The sequence below is a fragment of the Onychostoma macrolepis genome, chromosome 20 (assembly GCF_012432095.1).
Source record: "Onychostoma macrolepis isolate SWU-2019 chromosome 20, ASM1243209v1, whole genome shotgun sequence".
Lineage (NCBI taxonomy): Eukaryota > Metazoa > Chordata > Actinopteri > Cypriniformes > Cyprinidae > Onychostoma > Onychostoma macrolepis.
Genome location: NC_081174.1, coordinates 10,733,491 through 10,756,782, shown reverse-complemented (window position 1 = coordinate 10,756,782; position 23,292 = coordinate 10,733,491). Strand labels below are relative to the sequence as shown.

General features: G+C 33.7%; 1 protein-coding gene across 1 annotated transcript in view; it reads right to left on the bottom strand.

Annotated features, from left to right (window-relative positions):
* Positions 1-23,292, bottom strand: part of dab1a (DAB adaptor protein 1a) — a 182,388-nt gene that overhangs the window by 20,385 nt on the left and 138,711 nt on the right. The window contains 8 exon segments of the mRNA XM_058756109.1: positions 2,868-2,964; positions 3,413-3,475; positions 6,823-6,885; positions 12,925-12,978; positions 17,696-17,758; positions 19,234-19,272; positions 20,488-20,607; positions 22,098-22,229. Of these exon segments, the coding sequence (XP_058612092.1) occupies positions 2,868-2,964; positions 3,413-3,475; positions 6,823-6,885; positions 12,925-12,978; positions 17,696-17,758; positions 19,234-19,272; positions 20,488-20,607; positions 22,098-22,229 (631 nt within the window).

The following is a 23,292-nucleotide window of genomic DNA, read 5'->3' as shown; positions in this document are numbered from 1 at the left end:
ATTATATAATTTTGAGCATGTTTATTTCTGCACATGTAGTACAATGTTACAAAAATAACAATTTAGCATTTTCTCGCCACTCCACTAATAGTGTAGCTTGTCACCGGAGAAGGTATTGCCACACTACTTAAAAACTTATGTTTACAGCAGTTTTACTTTTAGCTAGTTATTCTTTAATTGATGATGCTAACACCATGTCACTGAGCTGTGCACATCATGTAGGGATGGGAACATTTGACACAAGGTAACATGATGGATCTGATGGCTTCCGGTTGGAAGAGACAACACAGCACTGGATCCATCCTGTCAACTGTGAAGTGTTCCCATGGAATTGCAGTAACGGTTTGTGGGTTTCTCAAGGACCAGTGATGCCTGGAGAAGTTCTATATGTGAATTTAAGAAAATTGTGCATGTCCATCATTCAGTCAGGTAGCAATGGGCCGTCTCATCATAGCAGCACACCCCTGCACCGGTCTGTGATGGCCCTTGGCAGTCATTTTGAGCTATGGATCCACCATTTACAAATGGGATAGGAATATGGACTGCCAATCAGGATGCATGGACAGCAAATCCTGGAGCACATCTCTGGTATCCCATGGATATGTATGCATACATCCACTTAATGGATTGTTCTCATTGATGCAGTCAGGAAAAAGATACCGCAGCATAAAAACCAGAACTTCTCGGCTGTTGAATAGCTTTCTTCCCACAGCAATTAGGCTGTTAAATCAGAGTTTGTGACTCTTTTGTGATTTATTCTTTTAACATTTTAGAGCATTTGAAATAATTGTATTAGAATATTTATGTTTTATTATTTTAAATAATTTTATTGAACTGATTTCTATGTATTATATAAAGCACTGAATTGTAAGATGTGGACGTGTGAAACACAATTTCGTTTCTATGTGACATAGAAATGACAAATAAAGTATCAAATCAAATAAAAATGTAGAGGACTGGGATACACTGAATGAATTTAATTCATGAATAATTTTCTAATAAAATAAAAGCTTTTTAAAATTTTATTTGATAATGTAACTGTTTAATAAAAGCTCAAATTCATGCCTTATTGTAAATATAGAATACAGATAGTGAGTATATAGTGATTATGTTCACATACAGCACAGCTTCTTATACAGTATGGTTTCTTAAATAATATCATAATTAAGCAGTGTGCATTTGTTATGTTCCTTGATTAGACATACCATTTAGCACACAAGTTTCATCCAAAGAGACTTACAATATACTGCCAGCAGGGCCAGACCCCCTAAAGCACTCTGGAGAAAAACTCTCACTTGAAAAAAGCCAGAATGATTTCACAAGGGTGAAAAATGTGCTCATGCTATCATAACTGAACTGTGAGAATCCCATCAGGACAGGTGTGGTGGAGTCAAGCCTGGTGTTTATGAATTTACAACACAGAGGGGAGTTTGACTGAGGGAAGGAATTGAAGACAGATGGGACAGATGATACACTACTTGATTCCACACGTATCAATGTTGTACTGTTTACTGTTTCAGAGGAAGTCAATCTGGCTGGAACAGATGTCCCAGGGAGAGCAAAATCACTGCACAAGGGCTATTTGTTTTTAATAACTGGTTCAAATATCATGACGTCAGTGTTCTTGTAGAATTTAAAGTGGTAGCACTTTACAATACAGAGTCCAGTATGCACAAAATTATCAGAATTTCACCAGTAAATGATTGTAAAAATGCTTTGGTAAAAACTTGTTAATTAATTAACAGTACAGTGAAAAAATTGTCATAGATTTAACCAAATCCAAAATTAAGTATATTTTTACAGGAAAATATTGTTAAATGTACAATTTTTGAAAGTGAAAAAGATTTAGTGGCATTTTAAATTAAAATTTGCTGCAGTATTTTTGTTAGCACGATGGTGTTTTGTATTTGTGTGCCTGACTCACACTAAATATTAGAATTTATTGCAGTAAACAAACAAACAAACAAATTAATTAATTAAATAAAGATTTTTTTTTATTATTATTATTATTTTCAGTAAACTCACCATTATGTTCAAAATCTGTATAACTTTCTTTCTTATGCAAATCATATGTGTAAAAGAAGATATTTTGAAGAATATTTCAGCTGTTTTTGTTCATATAATTAAAGTCAGTAGGGCCCAAAACAACATTTGGCACCAATTAACTTTCACTGTTTGGACAAAATAATTGAGACACAAAAAAGGAAGTCACAAAGATCCAAGTAGTTTAATTTGATTATGCTAAAAAAAAACAATATTTATATTTATGTTTTAATTAAAGTCATGCTTAATAAATTGATGGAAGCATAAACTAATTACGATTAAAATACAAATTTGATCATGTAGCCCTATCCGAACTGAACCAACACTAAACTGATGTTTATCATTGTGAAGCTCCTTTGACACAAACTGTATTGTATAAAGCACTATAGAATTAAAGCTGACTTAATGTGTTTAATTTAATTAAAAAGTGAAAATGGTGATGAAAAACTAAATTCTGTCCATTGGTGGTGCAAAAAACCTTGACTAAGTGGACATAAGGGAAAATAGCATAATAAAAATGTATGATATGACCCCAGAACAGATGTGCATGTTAAAAAGACATCATGCACTTACAAACACACACACAGAGCAGGTAGGGGTAACGCTGTGTCCTCTACAAGGCATTTATCATGCAGATCAGTACAGCAGCCAGTAATGAGAGCATTCATATTCTACAGCAGGAGGATGGGACACCTTATTTAGCCAGAACTAGACAGACACATTATTTCATTTGCATCCGCCCCGTTCCATGTCTCCTTTATCTGTTTTCTTGGTATTATTTTCTCCTGTACACACACATTGTCTGAAAGAGAAATCTGTCCTACCTGAGGGTACAGAGGCGGGGTTGAAGGGGGTGAACAGTTCGGATGGAGTCTGGTGGGCCAGCGTGGGGTCCAGAGTGTTAGCTGGAGATGCTGGGGTCTGTGGAAGGGGAAAACCATAGCAGTCTAAAGGGAAGCTTTAAAATATACTAAATTTTCTCAATAACTTGCTTAACCGTAAAGGTAGAGTCTGTTTGAAATGGCTTAAAATTTCGTTATCATTTACACATCCTCAAGTTGTTCCAAACCTGTATGAGTTTATTTCTTCAGTTGAACACAAAAGAAGATATTTTGAATAATATGGGTAACCAAGAAGTTGATAGTGCCCATTGACTTCCATAGTATGGAAGAAAATAAAAATATTATCGAAGTAAATGGGGACCGTCTTCAAAATATCTTCTTTTGTGCTCAGCAGAATAAAGAAGTTCATGATGACAGAAGTTTTGTTTTTATCTAATTAATATGCAGTATACACTGTGCAGTAAGCAGTATGATATTATTCCATTCTGAACATACACTATAATATTTTAGCATCTAGAGTCACTCACCGAGGGAGACGTGATATCAGGAGGGGTGGACATGTCTCCAAAAAGCTCTAACTGGTTGATATTCTGCAGATGACAGAGGAACATTTTCCAGCATAAAATCAGACGTGTTTCACCTCAGCATTCATTGCCATGTCAGTCTAATCTTTGCCACAGAATAGTGAACCTACCTTGGGCAAACAGTGGTTTGAATACACATGTGACTTGAATAATAAATGATAGTGAGTTATGTAATAAATGACAGCAGTTACATAAATGATAGTGGGTTGCTGTAAAATTACGCAAAAACACAAAGGTAGATGATGATGATGGTTCCTGTACCTACCGACCATGTGCAGCACACAAATACTATCCATCCATCCATCCATCCATCCATCCATCCATCCATCCATCCATCTATCCATCCATCCAGGCCCAGTTCATACATTTAACCACAAACCATTTCAGGCCTTTCCATACAAGACCATGGATTTGCATAAAATCACATGATGAGCTAATTTCTAGAAAGATAATGAATTAATTTCCTTGGGATATATTCTGTATTCAGGGTTATTTCTGAACAGGGGCATACCAAACCCACCAGGATTTCACAGGACACTTTTCAGCTTTTTGTGGCCCAAAATGGCTGAATTTGCTGCAGCTGTTTTTTTTTTTTTCAAAGATTGAAAGCAAAAACGAAACTATAAATATATACTGATGTAACCAGTGGGCAGAGGCTTCTTCTTGTTCTTAAAGGCGATATATGTAATTTCAAACAAAATCAGCCCAAACAAAGTCTGTTTTTAGTTTGTTCCTGTTTGCTGTTCCAGTAACACTTTATAGTAACTTTCATTAATAAATCATTAACAAACATTACATAATGCTTAACAGACCTTTAGTTAATAAATATTCACAAAACTAGAAATATGAGATAACATGCATGTTAATGTTTACTAATGCAATTATTAAACATTATTTAATGAATACCAGATCACTATTCAATGTAAATTGAAATGATTACAAATGTCATTAAACTTTCGATTCATATGATAATGCACAATCTTCAAATGATTTTGACAGATAGTTTACAATGATTAAAACCTTCATTAATAAATTATTAACAGACATTATATAATACTTAACAGATCATTAGTTAATGTTTAGAAATGTCATTAACCTTTCAAATTCATACGATCATGCACTTTTTAAAAGTCTACAAATTATTTTAACAGAAATTATAAAATGATTATTGTACTTTTGAATGCTAACAAATGGCATTAGATTTCAGTTCACATATTACCTAGTGATCTTTTTTTTTTTTTTTTTACATTTACAAATGTTGTGAAAAATAGCTTAATTAGTCATTTTAAGCACTTCACAAACTATTCATGTTAACATATTATTCATTATATGTCTGTAAATGCCATTTATTTGGTCGTTTATTACATGATGTTATTATTGATGTTTATAAACATTTACTAATCATTAGTACTTTTATGAGTACTTTTCATCTCGATGGCAAAATGTGTCCCAAATGACTTGTTTGTATTGCCTCAACACTAATATTAGTACACTACTGCATATCATTAAACAGGATATTCCTTGAATCATATATCAACAAGGGAAAATAAATCAGTTTTTCAAGAAAATTCATTTATCAAAACAATGTAAATGTAAACAGACTGAATCGTATTCCGTTATAGTAAGCAAATTGACTCAAATTGACTGAAAGCTTTTAATAATTACATAATATCTGTTAAAATCATTTGTAGATTTTAGTGCTGTCAAACGATTAATCGCGATTAATCACATCCAAAATAGAAGTTTTTGTGTACGTAAAACATGTGTGTGTACTGTGTATATTTATTATGTATATATAAACACACACACACACACACACACACACACACATGCATGTATATATTTCAGAAAAATATGTTATGTTTATATATGAAATACATTTATATATAATATTAATTATATGTATATAAATATATACATGTAAATACATATATACTGTATGTGTATATATTTATACATGCATAATAAATATACAAAGTACAAACATATATATTATGTAAACAAAAACTTTTATTTTGGATGCGATTAATCACGATTAATCGTTTGACAGCACTAGTAGATTTTCATGATGTGCACAATCACATAATTTAAAAGTTTAATGTCATTTGTAACCATTTTAATTTACATAAAATAATTATCGTTAACCATTAGGTAGTGTTTAAGTTTATTAGTAAACATTAACAAACAAAATAATTATCTCATGTTTTTAGCTATTTTAATATATATTAACTAATGATCTTTTAAGCATTATATAATGTTTGTTAATGATTTATTAGTTATTATAAAGTGTATAGTTATTATTAGTATATTTAAAGTTATTATAAAGTGTTACCGTGTGAGCAGGTCAGGATGTTCGCTTTGCAGTGAGTATATCAGGACTTAAAGCAGACTTTTTTCATTCTTATTTTTTTAACGATGATTATTTCATTATTTCATAAGTAGTCAGAGGGCAAATCTAAAAGACCAGGAGGACAGGTACTATGTCCAGTACACCTGTTTTTGAACATTTGTGGTTACCGTGTCCTTGTTGAGTGTGTTTACCAGAAAACAGAAGAGATATTGTGCTGCTAGCAGGGAGCAGCTAAGCATTTTCTGAGCTGTTTAAAGTGACTGGCGCATGACAGAAAAGCTTTTCTACACTGCTTCTAAAAAGCATTTCGTACATCCATTCGCTTGAGGCCAGACCACAGGGATCTTTCCTAAAATGCAGCTCTCTTTTTTTCACACCTACATCTACAAAAGGGCTAAAGCACATTCTTTATGAAAGAATAATTGCGCTCTCTTCTCTGACGTTATGCTGGCATTTATAGTCTCGGCTCGTCTGTCTCTAATAATCTAAAAAAATTAAAAAACAGCACACGCAAGAACACGACTATGTGCGTGACCTTTGAAAGCACTGTAAAATCTTGCGCACATGGTCACACGGGGAGAAGGGCACGAGGACGTTTCTCCGGTTTATTTATGAACCACACGGTTAGCATGGGAACACAAAATCCGACCTATTCAACAGGGTCAGATTGGGGTCATCTATAAGAGCTCTGTCATTTGACTATGAAAAAGAAAGGTCAGGTATGAGTAACTAGACTACTTCCAGGAGACTAGTGGAAAAGGTACAAAGCATGAGACAAGGGATTTAGCAGGGCTATAAACTGTTCATAGCGGGTAGCGTGACATTTACTTTCATGTACTGGGACTCTACTGGAGTCTAGAATGGGCCATAGTGCATTACTTATTACTTTATAGCTAGATTACAGCTAGAGGAGTTTTCTAGGACATTTACAATCAAAACGACAGATCATGGGAAGGCCGAGGGTGGGAGTGGAGAAACTTTAACCAATCATTGTCCACCTTACCTTGGTGACCAGCAACAGGTCAGTGTCTAAATCCAAGAGATCAACTCGTTCGTTATGTTTGTTCTGCAATGATAACATGATGTTAGATGAAAGATGAGATGGGACACACAGAAAATAAGGTGAAATGAGGTCTGTTTTGGGACGGTGAATGTGAGTAGATGGGATGGATGGTACTCTACCTGTGCAGGTGAGGTTACACCTCCCTATTCATTCATGGTTTTTGCATTTTACCACATTATTTTTCAAGCGGGCAACAGGTTTGAGCCAAAAGCAATGCAAAAACTAACTGTATTTGTCTTCGCCAACATCCCACCCAGTGTAATTGGTGGAAGGCGGAATGAAACAAAAAAAATGATTTTTAACCAGCTGCCAGCAGGCTTTAATGGGAAAATAATGTGCTCAAATGGGCGTCTCTTGAGATAACATGGGAAGAGCAAAAGACCATGAACAACAGCTGCTCCCGTCTTATTCTGTGCGGCCGAAAAAGCAACACAGGCGAGGAGAGGATCTTATACGAAAGGAGAGGATGGGTAGACCATGAAATTGAAAAGAAAACCAAGACCCCTTTCTTCGAACTTGGTTTACTTGGTTAGCTGGATAAAGTGGTGTCATGCATTTCGACAATTATAGTTTCGACTGAGGGCACCAACAGAAAAATAAATAAATACATATTTTTTTCTTGGTGTCCTCAGTCAAAATTATAATAGTTTTTTTTGTTTTGTGTGTGTGTGTGTGTGTGTGTGTGTGTGTGATAACACTTTACAATAAGGATCCATTTGTCAACATAGTAAACTACATTAAATAAATAAATGAATATATAAAGTAAGTAAGTAAGTAAGTAAGTATGTAAATAAATAAATAAATATTATTAATATTATTAATTCATATTATTATTGTTAATATTATTTAATGGACCTGAGATAACGAACTAATAATGAACAGTTGCATTTTTATACAAAATTTTTTATATATTTGTATTTTTTATCGCTCAATCACAACTAACATAAGTTAATGCATTAACTAACACTAACTAATGGGACCTTATTGTAAAGTGTTATCATTTCTTTTTTTAAGGTGTAAAACATTATACAGTATAAATGTCATTAAAATGGGGCCCAAGGGAGCGCATTTTAAAATGCCAACTTAATATAAAAACAGTATAATATTTAATAATTAAAAAATATATAAAAATATAATACAACTATAAAATAAACAAATAAGATCATTTTAGTTTAAAGTGCGTGATCTGCAGAAGGTGTGACTTAATTGGCAGACATTCACATTGATTTTTGCCACAAAAGAAATCACCCAGGCTTCTCATGTTATGCAAAAAGTTTTCCGTCTAACCAAGTAACACCAGAATTAACACTGAAAACAAGATATACACATACAACTTCTAGACGAACAGAAAAACAAACACATACATGTAAAACATGCAATAAAATCAAGCAAAAGCTGACTCCAGGTCAGTGGATTGGGTTGCAGAAGCAGGTGACACCTGAGATGGTTAAGTCTGAAAGCCTCTCTGAGTTAGCGCTTGCTGTTCTGTGTTAGCACTTAGCTTTAAGAATGAAAGGATGTTAACTGAAGAGACAAACATGAAGAACAGCAGAGGTGATGTAAAGGAGAGAAACCAGTTTTGGATTGTGTAGCGTTCTTCACTTAAAGACCACGACGATCAGTTCAGCTGAAACAGCAAAACTATTAAATGCCTCATTCATAAAACATGAGCAGAACTAATTTCAGTGTTCAGAATCATGCAATAATCTACGTTTACAAACAATTTGGACTCAAATTCGTTCTGCTTGTGTTTCATGAATAAAGGGAAAAATTACAATTTTGATTTGTTCCTGTCATGTTTTCAGGGTGATGGTGTTTGTCTCACTTTGTTTGATTTTGAAGGTCATTGAGCTGGAACTGCTGTTCTATTCGGCGGCCAGTAGCTGAATTAAACGGCTGTAATATTACCGGCCCAAGAGATGCCATCAAATCAATCTTTTTACACACCCTTGGGGTTCACCATTGAGGATAATGGGAAAGATGACAGCGGGCCCCACAGTGATGAACTGTGTCAGTCAAATGCTGACACCTTATTACTGATGGTTATCATGAGTGCTGATAACCACCTTCTTATCTGTTATTATAACAAGCTGCCTCTCCTGTGGAAGTGTGACTCACATGATGCATTGTAATTCTATAACTGAAATTACAGTATTTACACTAAACAGTCTCCATGGCAACATTTAGAACAGTGCTGAGGGTAAACATTAGTATTTTATGCAATCTCGCTTATTTTGCCACAATCCATCAGCCTACTTTTCTATCATCGTTATCACTTCAAACGACTATCAATTAACCATCCCCTCGGAGATAATAATTATCTTTGTGGTGTCCTGTGCGCTTTTAGTGCTGCCCATTTCATTACGGCCGGAGTGTTAATGTCTTGTGCTCTGACTGATCATATAGCCACAGGCATGAGACCAACTGGGAAGCACAGCTATGAAATTAAATAATACATGGAGAGGTAGAAGAAAAAAAGAACAACACTAACGAGTTATTTAAAGCAATGCTTCAGCATAAATACAGTTTATCAACAAATCACTTCTTAAGTAGCCAGAAATGTAATGGGGGAATTCAATAAGAATAAATTGCACCCACTGATAGTGTTGTTTATTTGCACATGCTTTGTTTCAGTGCAAAGGAAATATGCAAATTAATGAGCAAACATGCCGAAAAATTGTATTCTAAATGTAGTTCGCGTTATATTTTTGCCAATTTCTGTTGTGAAGGATGCAAAACAAAACAAAACAGAATGAAACAAAATAAATAAAAAAACAAAAAACAGATAGAATAAAAAGAAAACATAAAAAACACAACACAAAAACAAGACAAAACCAAACAGAATAAAAACAGAATAAAACAAAAGAAAACATAAAAACAACAGAAAAAACATAAACCAAACAGAATAAAACAAAACAAAAACACAAAACTAAACAAAACAGAATAAAAACATAATAAAACAAAAAACAAGACAAGACAAAAGCAAAACAAAGAAATCAAACAGAATAAAACAAAGCATAAAAACAACACAAAACAAAACAAAATAGAATAAAACAAAACATAAAAACAACACAAAACAAAACAAAACAAAACAAAACAAAACAGAATAAAACAAAAATCACAAAACAAAACAGAATTAAACAAAACATTTTAGACAAAACAAAAAAATTACAATGCAAAAACAACAAAAACAAAACATACAACATACAAAAGTGGAGCAACTGTTTAGTGCATTTGCCTCATAAGGTTTGACTAAAAAGAATGTACAAGTGCATTTAAAAAATGCAGGAAAATAAATTTGGATCCACAATGTATGTGCAGATGCACAATACAAATCAGATTTATAGCCCAACGGTTTAAAAGCCAATTCTGTAGAGCTGAGGGAGTTATTTTATGAGTCAAAGCTGTGTAGATTTTGCTTAGACAGGAATGAAAAAGCTGGGAAAGGCAGGATCAAGAGGCCAGACGACTTCGTAAGTAAAGAAGGCTGAAAATGTGTGCGAGGAAGAGAGAAAAGAGTGAGTAGGTGTTTGAAAACATGATGGAAGAGGCCAGAGGAAGAGATGCCAGACAGTGGCACAAGGTGATATGAGGGCTGAGATGAGAAATAAATAATATATATATATATATATATATATATATATATATATATATTGAACCTGGCTTTATCCAATGTATAGATTTCTGTTCTCGAAATGTATTGAAATTTGCGCATTTTTAATTAGATAATTCCTCATTTGCATATTTAAACAATATTTCAGGAATGTATGTATATATATATATATATATACACACAGTATATTAGGGCTGTCAACATTAACGCGGTAACACATGCGATTAATCTACAAATTTTACCGCGCTAATATTTTTTTACGCAAATTAATCGTTTGATAACGTTTGACCCCAAATTCTTGCCGTCATCGCCGCGTGGAAGGTTATCTATCTTTGTGTGATAAGGGTACAGCGAACCAGTGTTGCCAGGGTCGCGGTTTGAAAATACAGTCGCAAATAAAAATTCAAATAGATCCTTTTCCGAATGTGTATTACACTTGGAATGTATCCCTGGCAACTTAAGAAAGGAGAGGCGGTTGTAACATCACAAACAACATGAGTTTCAGCCAGAGCATACATGTTATGGCTTTTACACAGCAGAAATAAACATGACAACAGCCACTATAGATTATATAAGATAATAAACACACGATTACGATAGGATATGGTTTGTATGTGATTTTCTTGAGATTTGGATATTTTCATAACAATAATGAATGACTGTGTACATATGAAATGCTAATTTGTACAGCGATAAAAAAGGCTATAAATAGCATATTTTATCAACAGTAAATGACCAAATCGCAATCGCAAAAGTATGTTATTAGAAACAATCGATGGTGGTTTAAAGTGAGTTCTGAGGATCAAGAGGCCAGACGACTTCGTAAGTAAAGAAGGCTGAAAATGTGTGCGAGGAAGAGAGAAAAGAGTGAGTAGGTGTTTGAAAACATGATGGAAGAGGCCAGAGGAAGAGATGCCAGACAGTGGCACAAGGTGATATGAGGGCTGAGATGAGGGAAATCTAACTGAAACATTGTTTTCCAGGTCTAGAGAGACCTAAACAACTGAATACTGAGGACAGACTCAACCAACTTCAGGGACTTTGCCAGGATTGTATGTGTTGTGATGGTGGCTGTGGGGGGGTTTAGGCATTTAGCTAAGACTGAATGAACAGAGCAGCTATAACACAAGAGAGGTACAGACAGCAGAGACTCTGGCCAGAACATGAAAAGATCAGCCATTTTTACATATCAGAGTGTAAATGCTGAGCCCAAAAGGCCTGACAAGGAATCATCCACCATTTAAAGAGAGAGAGCAAAATTCCATGCGTGAGCACAAGTCAAAAATTCAGAAGAACGTTTGCCATCTCTCATTTAAATGACTTTATCAGTCAACCCATATAAACTACATAGACTTTTAATCTTTTATTGTATATCATGCATGACTAATGGGCATTCATGGTATTGAAGGAAAAGTTCACCGAAAAGTTCTGTCCTGTTGTTTCAAACTTCTATGACTTTAATTCTGCAATGGAAGACAAATGGGAAAAAAATAAAAAAATAAAATAATATATATATATATATGTGTGTGTATATATATATATATATATATACACACACACACACACACACATATATATACATATATATTCGAAGGCTGTTCTAGTTGCTCTTTTTGATACAAATATCTTCAAAGTGCCATAAAAATGAGATTATTGAAGTACATATAAGATTTTATTAAATGGTATTTGCTGTTTCTTTGTAATTGTTGGTGAAAATTACTAGCAATTTCTGAGGGAAAATTTATTCTGCACAAATTTTTGTTTCACTGTATGACTTGTGTTCAATATTCAGGGCTTTTAGTAAATAATGACTTAAATGTTTGCCTGTTTGCCACATACAACTATCATGTGATATTGTGTGTGAATCATATGAACAATTTTATGTTGTTTTCAAAGCTCGAAAGCTTCAGACTCATTGACAGTCATTGTTATTGCATGAAAAAGAGTGAGTGTATTCTTTAAAATCTCAATGTTCCATGGAAGAAATAACATTGTACAGGTCTAGAATAACATAAAGGTAAGTAATAGTTTTCATTTTAGGTGAACTATCCCTATCTCATCATGAATGCACCAGATGTCCTTATAATGGGGTGAAGACAAGCGTACATCATGCAAAACTGACCAATCACGTAATGCCCACCACCCAAACCCAAACTAGATTTTCAAAAAAGAAAATGATCAGCCGTCAAGAAACAAACACAAACATATACACAACCAGCCAAAAACACACAAACACCAGGGGAAAATTAAGAGTGCACAGTCTATGCGATTTACTGTAAGCTGGGGAATGAGTGCTGCTGAACTCGTCACAAGACTCGAGACAGGGAGAGGGACATGCTTGATGCTTGTGGTTTACATACTGTATTGAAAAGTTTGCCAGAGAGAGGCACAGGAGAGTCACATAAACAAACACACACAGGTCCACTCACTGGATGTCGCTTTGGGACGTCATAAACTCCCTCCTTTTGTTGGCTGGTAGGGACCTGGTGTGGACAGGGAGCCCAGCCAAATGCACAGTTAACATGACAAGTTACCATTAGTTCAGATTTCAGCAGGAGATTTTACAAGGTCAATGCAGAATGCAAATTTTATGCTTCCTGGAGAGCAAAATTAGTCATTGTCTATGTACAATGTGTTGCGTTTTAATTAATAATGAAATGGAAAATGCAGAATAGTAGAAATTTTGCTTGAATAATTTCTTTATAATAAACATTTTATTTATAACAACAACAAAAAAATTATAATAAATATTTTAGATAAAAAAAAAAAAATGTTTTATTTTATTTTGTGTTATTTTATTTTATTTTACGATTTCTCAATTCATATAATCTGGCACCATCATTTTCATCTACATGATACACGGTTAGTAAAGATGCAGATCCTTTCATTCTCTCTTCTCTCTCTCTAATTTGCTATTGTTCTTAATTTCCTTCTTGCTGAGAGACTGATTGCCGCTGTGTTTTTATTTGATCGTACACTTGAAGTGATCTTTCCATTTCTTTTATTCAAAGATCACACAGTGACAGCAATGATTAATCATTCTCACTCTTTCATTTGGAGAAAGGGCAGAGGAGAGACCTGCTGCTTCCTCTCACAGCAGAGTAATTTCTCTATGCAGACCTTGGAAAGCTCCCTACACTCAGCATCAATCCCTAAGTCATGCTATGCAAACTTTGCTTTAGGCTCAAACTTTGTGCCAAAACCACTCGGGATCCAAGGGGCCTGCTGGAGGTCAAGGTTACTTTCGTTGCATACTGTTAGCTTTGGTTAAGGAACTTATCTAGCTATGAGATGCTGTATTGTGTTGTTTTATGAGGTTGGATAGAGATTTTTATTTTTATTTTTTTAATACCCTATACCTTCTAATCAGTTAAGGCAAGACAGGCTTTTTTTATTTTCAGGCACAGATAAAGTTTTAGACTATTTTGCTTCAATTCCTTATTCTTACACATTATCTTTTTGCGTATGCAGATTTCAATTACAACACACATCTTTAAAGGCACCATACTTTACGGTTTTATTCCAATCTATATTTGGAGAGCTTTTACTGAGGGGTTTGTTCATATAACACTTGCCTGATTCATGTAACATTTTATGTAACACTTTTTTTTCTGGCTGAATAAAATCATATTTTATGATTTATGAAATGAGAAAAACAGATGCTCAAAAATCCTCTCTGTGAAGCCTTTTAACTCAAAAAAAATAAATAAATAAATAAATAAATATATATATATATATATATATATATATATATATATATATATATATATATATATATATATATATATTGAACCTGGCTTTATCCAATGTATAGATTTCTGTTCTCGAAATGTATTGAAATTTGCGCATTTTTAATTAGATAATTCCTCATTTGCATATTTAAACAATATTTCAGGAATGTATTAGGGCTGTCAACATTAACGCGGTAACACATGCGATTAATCTACACATTTTACCGCGCTAATATTTTTTTACGCAAATTAATCGTTTGATAACGTTTGACCCCAAATTCTTGCCGTCATCGCCGCATGGAAGGTTATCTATCTTTGTGTGATAAGGGTACAGCGAACCAGTGTTTCCAGGGTCGCGGTTTGAAAATACAGTCGCAAATAAAAATTCAAATAGATCCTTTTCCTAATGTGTATTACACTTGGAATGTATCCCTGGCAACTTAAGAAAGGAGAGGCGGTTGTAACATCACAAACAACATGAGTTTCAGCCAGAGCATACCTGTTATGGCTTTTACACAGCAGAAATAAGCATGACAACAGCCACTATAGATTATATAAGATAATAAACACACGATTACGATAGGATATGGTTTGTATGTGATTTTCTTGAGATTTGGATATTTTCATAACAATAATGAATGACTGTGTACATATGAAATGCTAATTTGTACAGCGATAAAAAAGGCTATAAATAGCATATTTTATCAACAGTAAATGACCAAATCGCAATCGCAAAAGTATGTTATTAGAAACAATCGATGGTGGTTTAAAGTGAGTTCTGAGTAAAAGTGTACTATTAATCTCATAAATTGTCTATCATAAAACATCTAGCATGATGTTAATGTTAGCTCTGATGCACCTGCAGGACAGGTCCAATTCTTCTTCATAATGCATTTTGTCATAATACTTCACGTAAGGTCACAAGAAAATGTTTTGTTGTATTTATTTAGAAATACTTTTGATAATAGTTGGGTAAATGTATACTGGGATTTAAGCGATGTGACTTGGTAAACGTTTTATTGCCAGTATAAAGGCTGATAAAGGCTGAATAAAAACAAGAGAATAATAAGGATTATGTCTCATACCTGGCGGAAGTGTGAAAGGTTCTGTTTCCTTAAACTAGTTTGTCATGCATTTCTTTATTTCAACACATTTACAGGTAAATACTAGTATTTTAAATTTGCGATTAATCGTGATTAATCACAGTCCATGACAGTGATTAACGCGATAAAAAAATTTAATCGATTGACAGCACTAATATATATAGTAGTGTTTTGCCTTAAATTTTGGAAATATATATATATTTAAATATTTCACTCACAAAGAGCAATTTTCATGGCTTTTAAAAGTCCCTGATATTTTCATGGTGTCCATGGTGCTTCACAATATAACCATAATTAATTGCTTCAGTTTATGCTATTTATATACCTTCAGTCTTTAGTGTGCACAAATCTTGTTCTGTTCATTTAGGTTTTCCTATTTCATCGCTGTTAGCAAAGATCAGAAGTGATGTTCACGCAGATTCGATCTGACTGGGCCAATCTGTTTTTTGTTTGATATGAGATGCGATCAGGTGTTAGCTGATCCTTTTTTTAATGATGTGACAGCAAGCAGATGTCTCTTTCATGCTCCCGAGTTTCCGATGTCTGTCCTGATGTCAGCAACAAGTGCAGGAGTTTGTGAAGTGTCAGGTTAGCGCTCGAGAGCCGTGCACACATTTGAATAGTTAGAAGGTATAATTTGGTCCCTAATGGTGTTTCAAGCTTTCAAAGAGCCACTAAACTGACTGTGACGATAAGTCGTATATGTATAAAGTTGTGGAGGAGACAGACTGGCAAAGTGTTGGGGGCACTGATGTGTTTATTGTTTTGCTTGGCAGTGTTTCTTTTTGACTCAAGCCACAGGTGACAAAACAAAGCAGCACCTGAGGATACAACACCTGCTGTTGTCTTGGTCATGGCGCTTGGAGCACGAAACATTGCCGGGTGTAAATCTTTGAAAGGGCCGTCACGCTGAATTAGTGTGGCTTGGCGTAGCACTCTGTTCTAATTCACAGGTGGGACTCTGGCAGCTACACAGTGGAGCTGTCAGTAGCTGCACCATCAAAACCTGCGATTCTTCTAAAGAAGAATGGCGGTTTATTTAGAGGCTCCCTATTGGCTGTTTGGCACAAAAACCTCGGTTGGTCCTTGATAACTTTTAATGATAGGTCTATGCTTGATGTATTAGGATTATCCAATGCTATCTCACGACCAATTCGTATGTATTTTACGAGGTGGCTAATTCGTACGACCTCACTCGAACAATTTTGTACGATTTTTCTAAACTCCAGTGACGGGTAGGTTTAGGGGCGGGGTTAGGTGTAGGTCATTCGTACAAATTCATACGAATTGGCAACTCGTAAAATACATATGATTTAGCAAAAATCGTATGAATTTGTACGAGTAAGGTCGTACGAATTCGTAAGTTAGCCACCTCGTAAAATATGTATGAATTGCCGTGAGATCGGGCTGGATTATCAAACTGATTGTATTGTGTAGTGGACAACAACCAATTTAAAAACTCCCTAAATAAATAAAACAAATATTATACTATTATAAATACTAGTTCAGTCTTTCTACTTCTAAATTTGAAGTTTAATTCAATGTGTTACTTGCTTCTTTTTTATTTTTTATTACAATTTTTTGTGAAATTTCCTAGCAATTTCTGTACGATAGTGTGATCTTAGTCCAAGTAAATCCTACACCTACACTTTTTTTTTTTTTATTATAGGTTTCTTTCAAGCAAGGGAATGATCTGAAAAACATAATTGACACAATTTAACACAATTTAAAATATTAATTAGATGTCATAATCCCTTTTTGTAATTACAAAAAAAAAGGTATTTGAGTGAAATTTGAGAGTGAACCTCTAACTTCATTCATTCATTCTTTATTTCTTTTTTAATGATTTGTTTGTTTGTTTATTTGCTTGATTGTTTTATGCATTTTGGGCAGAACTTGAAAAATACGAATTTGACAATATTAATATATTATATTAGCATATATTATATTGAAATATTATAAAATATATTATAACATTATAGTAATTTATGAATTTATTGTTAACTTTTTGATTTAATTTTTAATTTTAATTTCCATACATTTCCTACTTCTTTTCAACATTTTTTAGGAATATTTTTAACTCGTAAATTATAAATCCCTCTTTTAGAGTTTAAAACTTCCAGAAATGCTGTCACATTTTCAAATACCCCAAACATAATTTTATATAGACATTTGCGACTCTGAACTGTTTATTTTGTTTATTATGTTCTGTACTATATTAATAAAAAGCAAACTAGCTATTAGTGGTGAATGTGTATTATAGTTTTCATTGCATACTAATATTGAAATTATTGAAATGTCTGATTAAGTGATTATCAGTTAAAAGGCACCATTTTTAAGAACATTATTATGATTTGGTAGTGTACCTGATATATGCTCTCCTCTGATTGGTCACGGATGGGCTCGTGTCCCGCCTCAAATACAATGTACTACAACATCGGCAGCAGAGGAAGATAAAAAGGCAAAGGGACAGGAAAAAGGTGAGTGTGAAAAGAAAAAAGAAAAGAGAAAAGGTAGAAGACTGATTGATCACACAGAATCAACAGCGGCCCCAGGAGCAGCACAGTGACCCTCGCAACATTGAGGGACTAAACGAAGCTGTGACATGCTTACCATCTTGAACTTTTTGCAACATGCACTGGCCTAGCAAAGCATTTCGGTCGCTTTAGTTCATCTTTCACTGCAACTACAACTTCAGTGCAGAGAATAACATTCCCTCTCTACAGTTTAATAACGAGTAAGAATCCTTTCGGAGAGAAGAATTACAAGGTGTTCTTTCTGACCTATGCCTCATGCATATATACTAGGCTTTAAAATTTTTATCATCCCAATTTTTTTCCTCTATATCTGTGCCCCTGTTTCTGTACCTGCAAACGGGGCGATGGAATGAATTTTACAACATTAAAGTGAAATAAATCACAGTGTATAACACAACGCTGCATGTTTCTTTAATGAGGCACGCTAATGTTAGCTTAGCACTGGTAACAAAACTTTCCCAGCTTAGCCACTGAGCTTTAAGTCTATTTTTGAAATGTCTAAACCTGTATCTGCGATATATTCCTCAATAATGCGTTGACAAGAGCGATTTTTGTCAAGCAGCATTCAAGCTAATCACTAACTCCTGTCCTTTCAAGACCACATTTATGCTAATGGCAGAATCGTCTCCATTTTCTGTGACATTAGATCTAATGGCTTAGCCGTTCCCATTTACACGCTACTGTCGCCATTGGCTAATTCATTTTGTTACACAGTTAGCCTTTGGCTAATTCTTCTCCTCTCTAGCCCTCTTAACAGCAAATTGATAATGCTTATCAGGTCTGCACTACTTCTAGTAATGATTGAATCTTAAGTTTACTGCTAGGCCTAGAAGCAACGTTTCTCATTTCTTTGCTACTAATGGCTAATGGACATCCAGTCTTGCTATTTAAAGATACACTCCAATCATACACATTATATTCCACAAGGCTATTTCATTCCCATTATGATGCACAACGGACAATACGGAAAAGCAATGTAATGCATGTTAACACACACACACACGCACACACACACACGCAGCCCAGATGAGATGTGTTAAAGCTGTCTGTTTTCAGTACAAAATTAAGGAGGCTCCCAGAATCGCTATTGCATCACCAAATTTATGAAAAGGAAAAGTTAACAACACATTACAGCGATGATTCACCCTTTATTTCTATATCCAAATGATGTAATCCCAGTCTTATTAATTCAGGAGGAGTGAAAGAAGAGCAGAGAAAATGGAGTGGAATTATTTATTTCTGTAAATGAGATTAAACGCATATTATTGAGCAGGGAGCCCTGTTTAAAGTGACAGTGAGAGGCACACTAATTTGACAGCGTATGTTCAGGCAGACATAATGATTAACGATTTATTTCAAAGCGTTACCTGATATACGGGATCCTCCACATCTTCCTCCAAAATGGTCTGCAGGAGCGATCGCACAAAGAGGGGGTGATTGGAGGAAGGAGAGTAGAGATAGAGGGAAACAGGAGAGAAGATGACGGCGAGAAAAAACAGCCAGTTTTTGGTCATTCATGTAAAAACAGAGCAAAAGCATTTTTGACATCAGGCAGTGAAAATGTGTAGCCAGCACAGGCCAAAAGGGGTGATTTTGTCTGTATTGAAAAAGCAGTGTGAAGGAAATCATCCTGCAGATATGCACCTGAGATTCAACAGACAGAGAAAAGGAAGCGGAAAGAGCTGCCAAGCTCTTGGTGAGCACTGTACGATTTTGCCTTGGTTTTTCTGTCTGAAATAAATTTCGGCAATCGGAAAAGATTTGATGCGTTTGTTACTGGTCCTACAACGCCTATTAATTGTACAACTAATGTAATGTTAATATTGTTGTGATAAATAATATTAAATATAGATGCAACATGTAGTACATATACAGCATGATATATACACACACATTGCATAATGTATGTTCTGAATGTAATCACTGTTTATTGATAAAATTAATTCCAAATAAATTCAAATACGGACAACTGCACAAATTCATTATTTAATACATACATACATATATACACAAATGTAATATTAATAGTGATGTAATAATTAGATTTAAGATTTTAATAGATGTAAATACATAAATACAGACAAAAACACAAATTAATAAATACATAATATAATACATACATTAATATAAATTAATAGAATATAAATAAACAGTAATAATATAATTTAAAATACTATAAAATTGAATAAATGATACATAAATACATCTGTATTTATGAATTAATTTTATTTTGAATCGAAAGCTGATTCAAGATTTTTTTTTTTTTAACCCAAGATTAATTTACACTCTGACAAGCAACAGTTGTAAAAGAAAAAAAAAAAAAAAAAAAAAAAAAAACAACCTTCAACATCAGGCCTCATATAAATCTAATAACGCTATTCTCTGAGATAAATAATAAATAAGCCCTCACAGAAATGTGTTGTTTTCTGTAGTTTCATCCTTTTATATTGCATATTTCATCATTCCCTTTTGAGCTTGTTGTTGTTGTCTTTTACACCGCTCTCATTCGCCCACTGACGTATATGCGGTTGTATTTATGACTGAGCATTAGAAACTGTAAATTCTCTTTGGGGTTTTGAGTTTATGTGAGTGTGAAGGTTTTGTGCGTGTGTGTGTGTTACCTGATAAACAGCTTGTTCGCACTGCTTGTCCTTCTGAGCTTTCTTCTCGATTTCCTCCCTCTGCTTAATCTCATAAATCAACTGGAAAAGGTCACGGAGGTCAAGGATCACAGGCTCAGCCTGGGAACACATGCAGAAACACAGGCAGAGAGACACAGATTTATAGAGACAAAGAGGAAGAAGTGACATGATCTTCTCAATAAGGGTCCATTCTGAAAAGCCGCTGTATTGTCTGCACATTTAAGCAATGCAGAGCAAAAGTATCTTGGAAAAGACATAACGAGGACCTCTTAACCTCTGCTTCGGTTGCTCTTAAATCTGCCAGATGAGAGGTGACAGAACAAAGTGCTTTCCATTTGAAAGGGCTGGGTCAGATCAAACTTCACTCTTTGTAGTTAGCATCAAAGCTCCATGTTAGCATTAAAAATGCATCTCCTGCCCAGCACAGCCTAAATGTCACTAATATCTCAATAAATACATGGATGGAAATCTGAAGCGAACATTTGCTCTCAAAATCTGCCTTGGGTATTTTTCTGCTGCCTATACTCCAGAAGATTCACGCTAATGAAACGCAATATAAGCAGATGAAAGAAAGAAAGAAAGAAAGAAAGAAAGAAAGAAAGAAAGAAAGAAAGAAAGAAAGAATAAGAGTGTTTAACAAGAAAATAAATGAAGAATGACAGAAAAAAAATAAGAGCGTGAAATGAAACTGTTTTCACAGTTTTTATTATTTATCTGTTGTATTTAATAGTATTTCTTGTTGGAAATGACATTGTAATAATTGGAATAAAATGGCTCAAAGCCATTTATGTATGCTAGATAAACACAATTAGATAATATCTTCACACTTTTTGGAAATTTGACAAAATAACAGCTTGATTGGAAATTAAACAGTACAAATATTACAAAAGTATAATAATAAAATAGAAAAATAAAATGCATAAAGCATTAATTGAGGGACAGTAGAAATAAAATAAAATAATCTGTTTGTAGCATAAAGCATTAATTGAGGGATAAAAGAAATAAAATAAAATAAAATAAAATAATCTATCTGTTTATTTTAATTAAAATCAACCCCTGGAACATAAATTTGTCCGAAATTTCAAGAAACACCCAAAAGCACCATGGTATTTGTATCTAACACCATCACTCTACCACAATATTGCAATAGTACTTAAGTGCAGAAAGAGAAAAAAGAGGAGCAAAATAAAAAAAAGAGTGAGTGAAAACAGTTTTCAGGTTGGATGTAGCACTAGCGCAGGATTGTGCTGCCATTCCTTTATTTTTATGTGTTTGCTGGGTCACTTGTAGTTCAGGGCAAGAGAGCGATGCATGGGGGGAGAGAGAGGACGGCAGATACTCATCGACCCGGTATGGAAATCGATTTGAGCAACTGCTACAGAACTGCAGCACTGCAGACTAGAGCAATGCAACAACAAAGAACAGCAGCAGAAACAAAGACAGAAACAGACTCAATACAGAGACACAGAGATCAAGCCTTTCCAGAGGAGCAGAATCTGTCATAGTAGCAAATATACTCGCAGTTCTGAAATATACTTGTGGATATATAATGTACATACACAGTCTAATTTTCAAGGGTGAGTACTTACAGACTGAGCCGTTTTGATGGCCACAAACCGATGGTTTCCCTCTTTCCCACATACATAACCAAAGGCTCGGTGGTCCGTGATATCCTTCGCAATGTAGGAAATCTCATGAACTGCATGGTGGTGCTGAAGAACCTGTGGATAAAAACCAGAGGACCTTTAGAGCTGCTTATACAGGTTGATGAGAAGATGGAGTTTAGCTCTCATATCAGACATTCGGACTGCCTGAATTACAGCACAAAAATGCTTAAAAAATAAAACGCAAATGTGAGTAACGCTACACTACACAAGCAAGTCAGATTGCTTGGTGGCCATCTTGGAAACACAACCAGGCTGTTGTTTTCATTGTAGGTAACAGGCAAATACTGTAAGTATACCTCATGTACTTGTATAAGGAAAGACTGTAATAAAGGAATGAACAACAAAATACAGTAATAAAATCAGAAAATAATAGTATTTTTGTTCAATTCAAATCATGCTAAAATAAAATAAATAAATAAAAACGTAAATAAGAAAAAATTGTAAGCAAGTGGCTATTTAAACTGAAAGGTGAGACTTCCAATCATGCATTTAAGTAATTTAGTATTTTTTCTCCTTTTATTTTCTTACAAATGGACCACATTTATTTTATTTTATTTTATTACATTTTTATTTTATTTTATTCTATTTTTTCTTTATTTTATATTTGATCTTAATTTTTTTTATTATTGTATTCTATCTTAATTTAAAAAATTAGTTAAGCTTGCATTTTTATTTTATTTTAAATTTATTTTATTCTATTTTTCTTTATTTTATTTTATCTTACTGTTTAAAATTTATTTTATCTTCATTTTTAATTTTATTCTATTTTATCTTCATTTTTAAATTGTATTTAAGCTTACATTTTTAATTTAATTTTATTTTATAATTTAATTTAATTTTATTTAATTTTATTTAATTTTATTTAATTTTATTTAATTTTATTTAATTTTATTATATTTTAATTTAATTTAATTTAATTTAATTTAATTTAATTTAATTTAATTTAATTTAATTTAATTTAATTTAATTTAATTTAATTTAATTTAATTTAATTTAATTTTATTTTATTTTATTTTCATTTACGTTTAAGCTCCACACCCCCCTTTTCTGATGCATGATTAATTTTGCAGTTGACATAAATCAAACAAACTGGTGTGTCCAAAACCTCTAGTGTGAT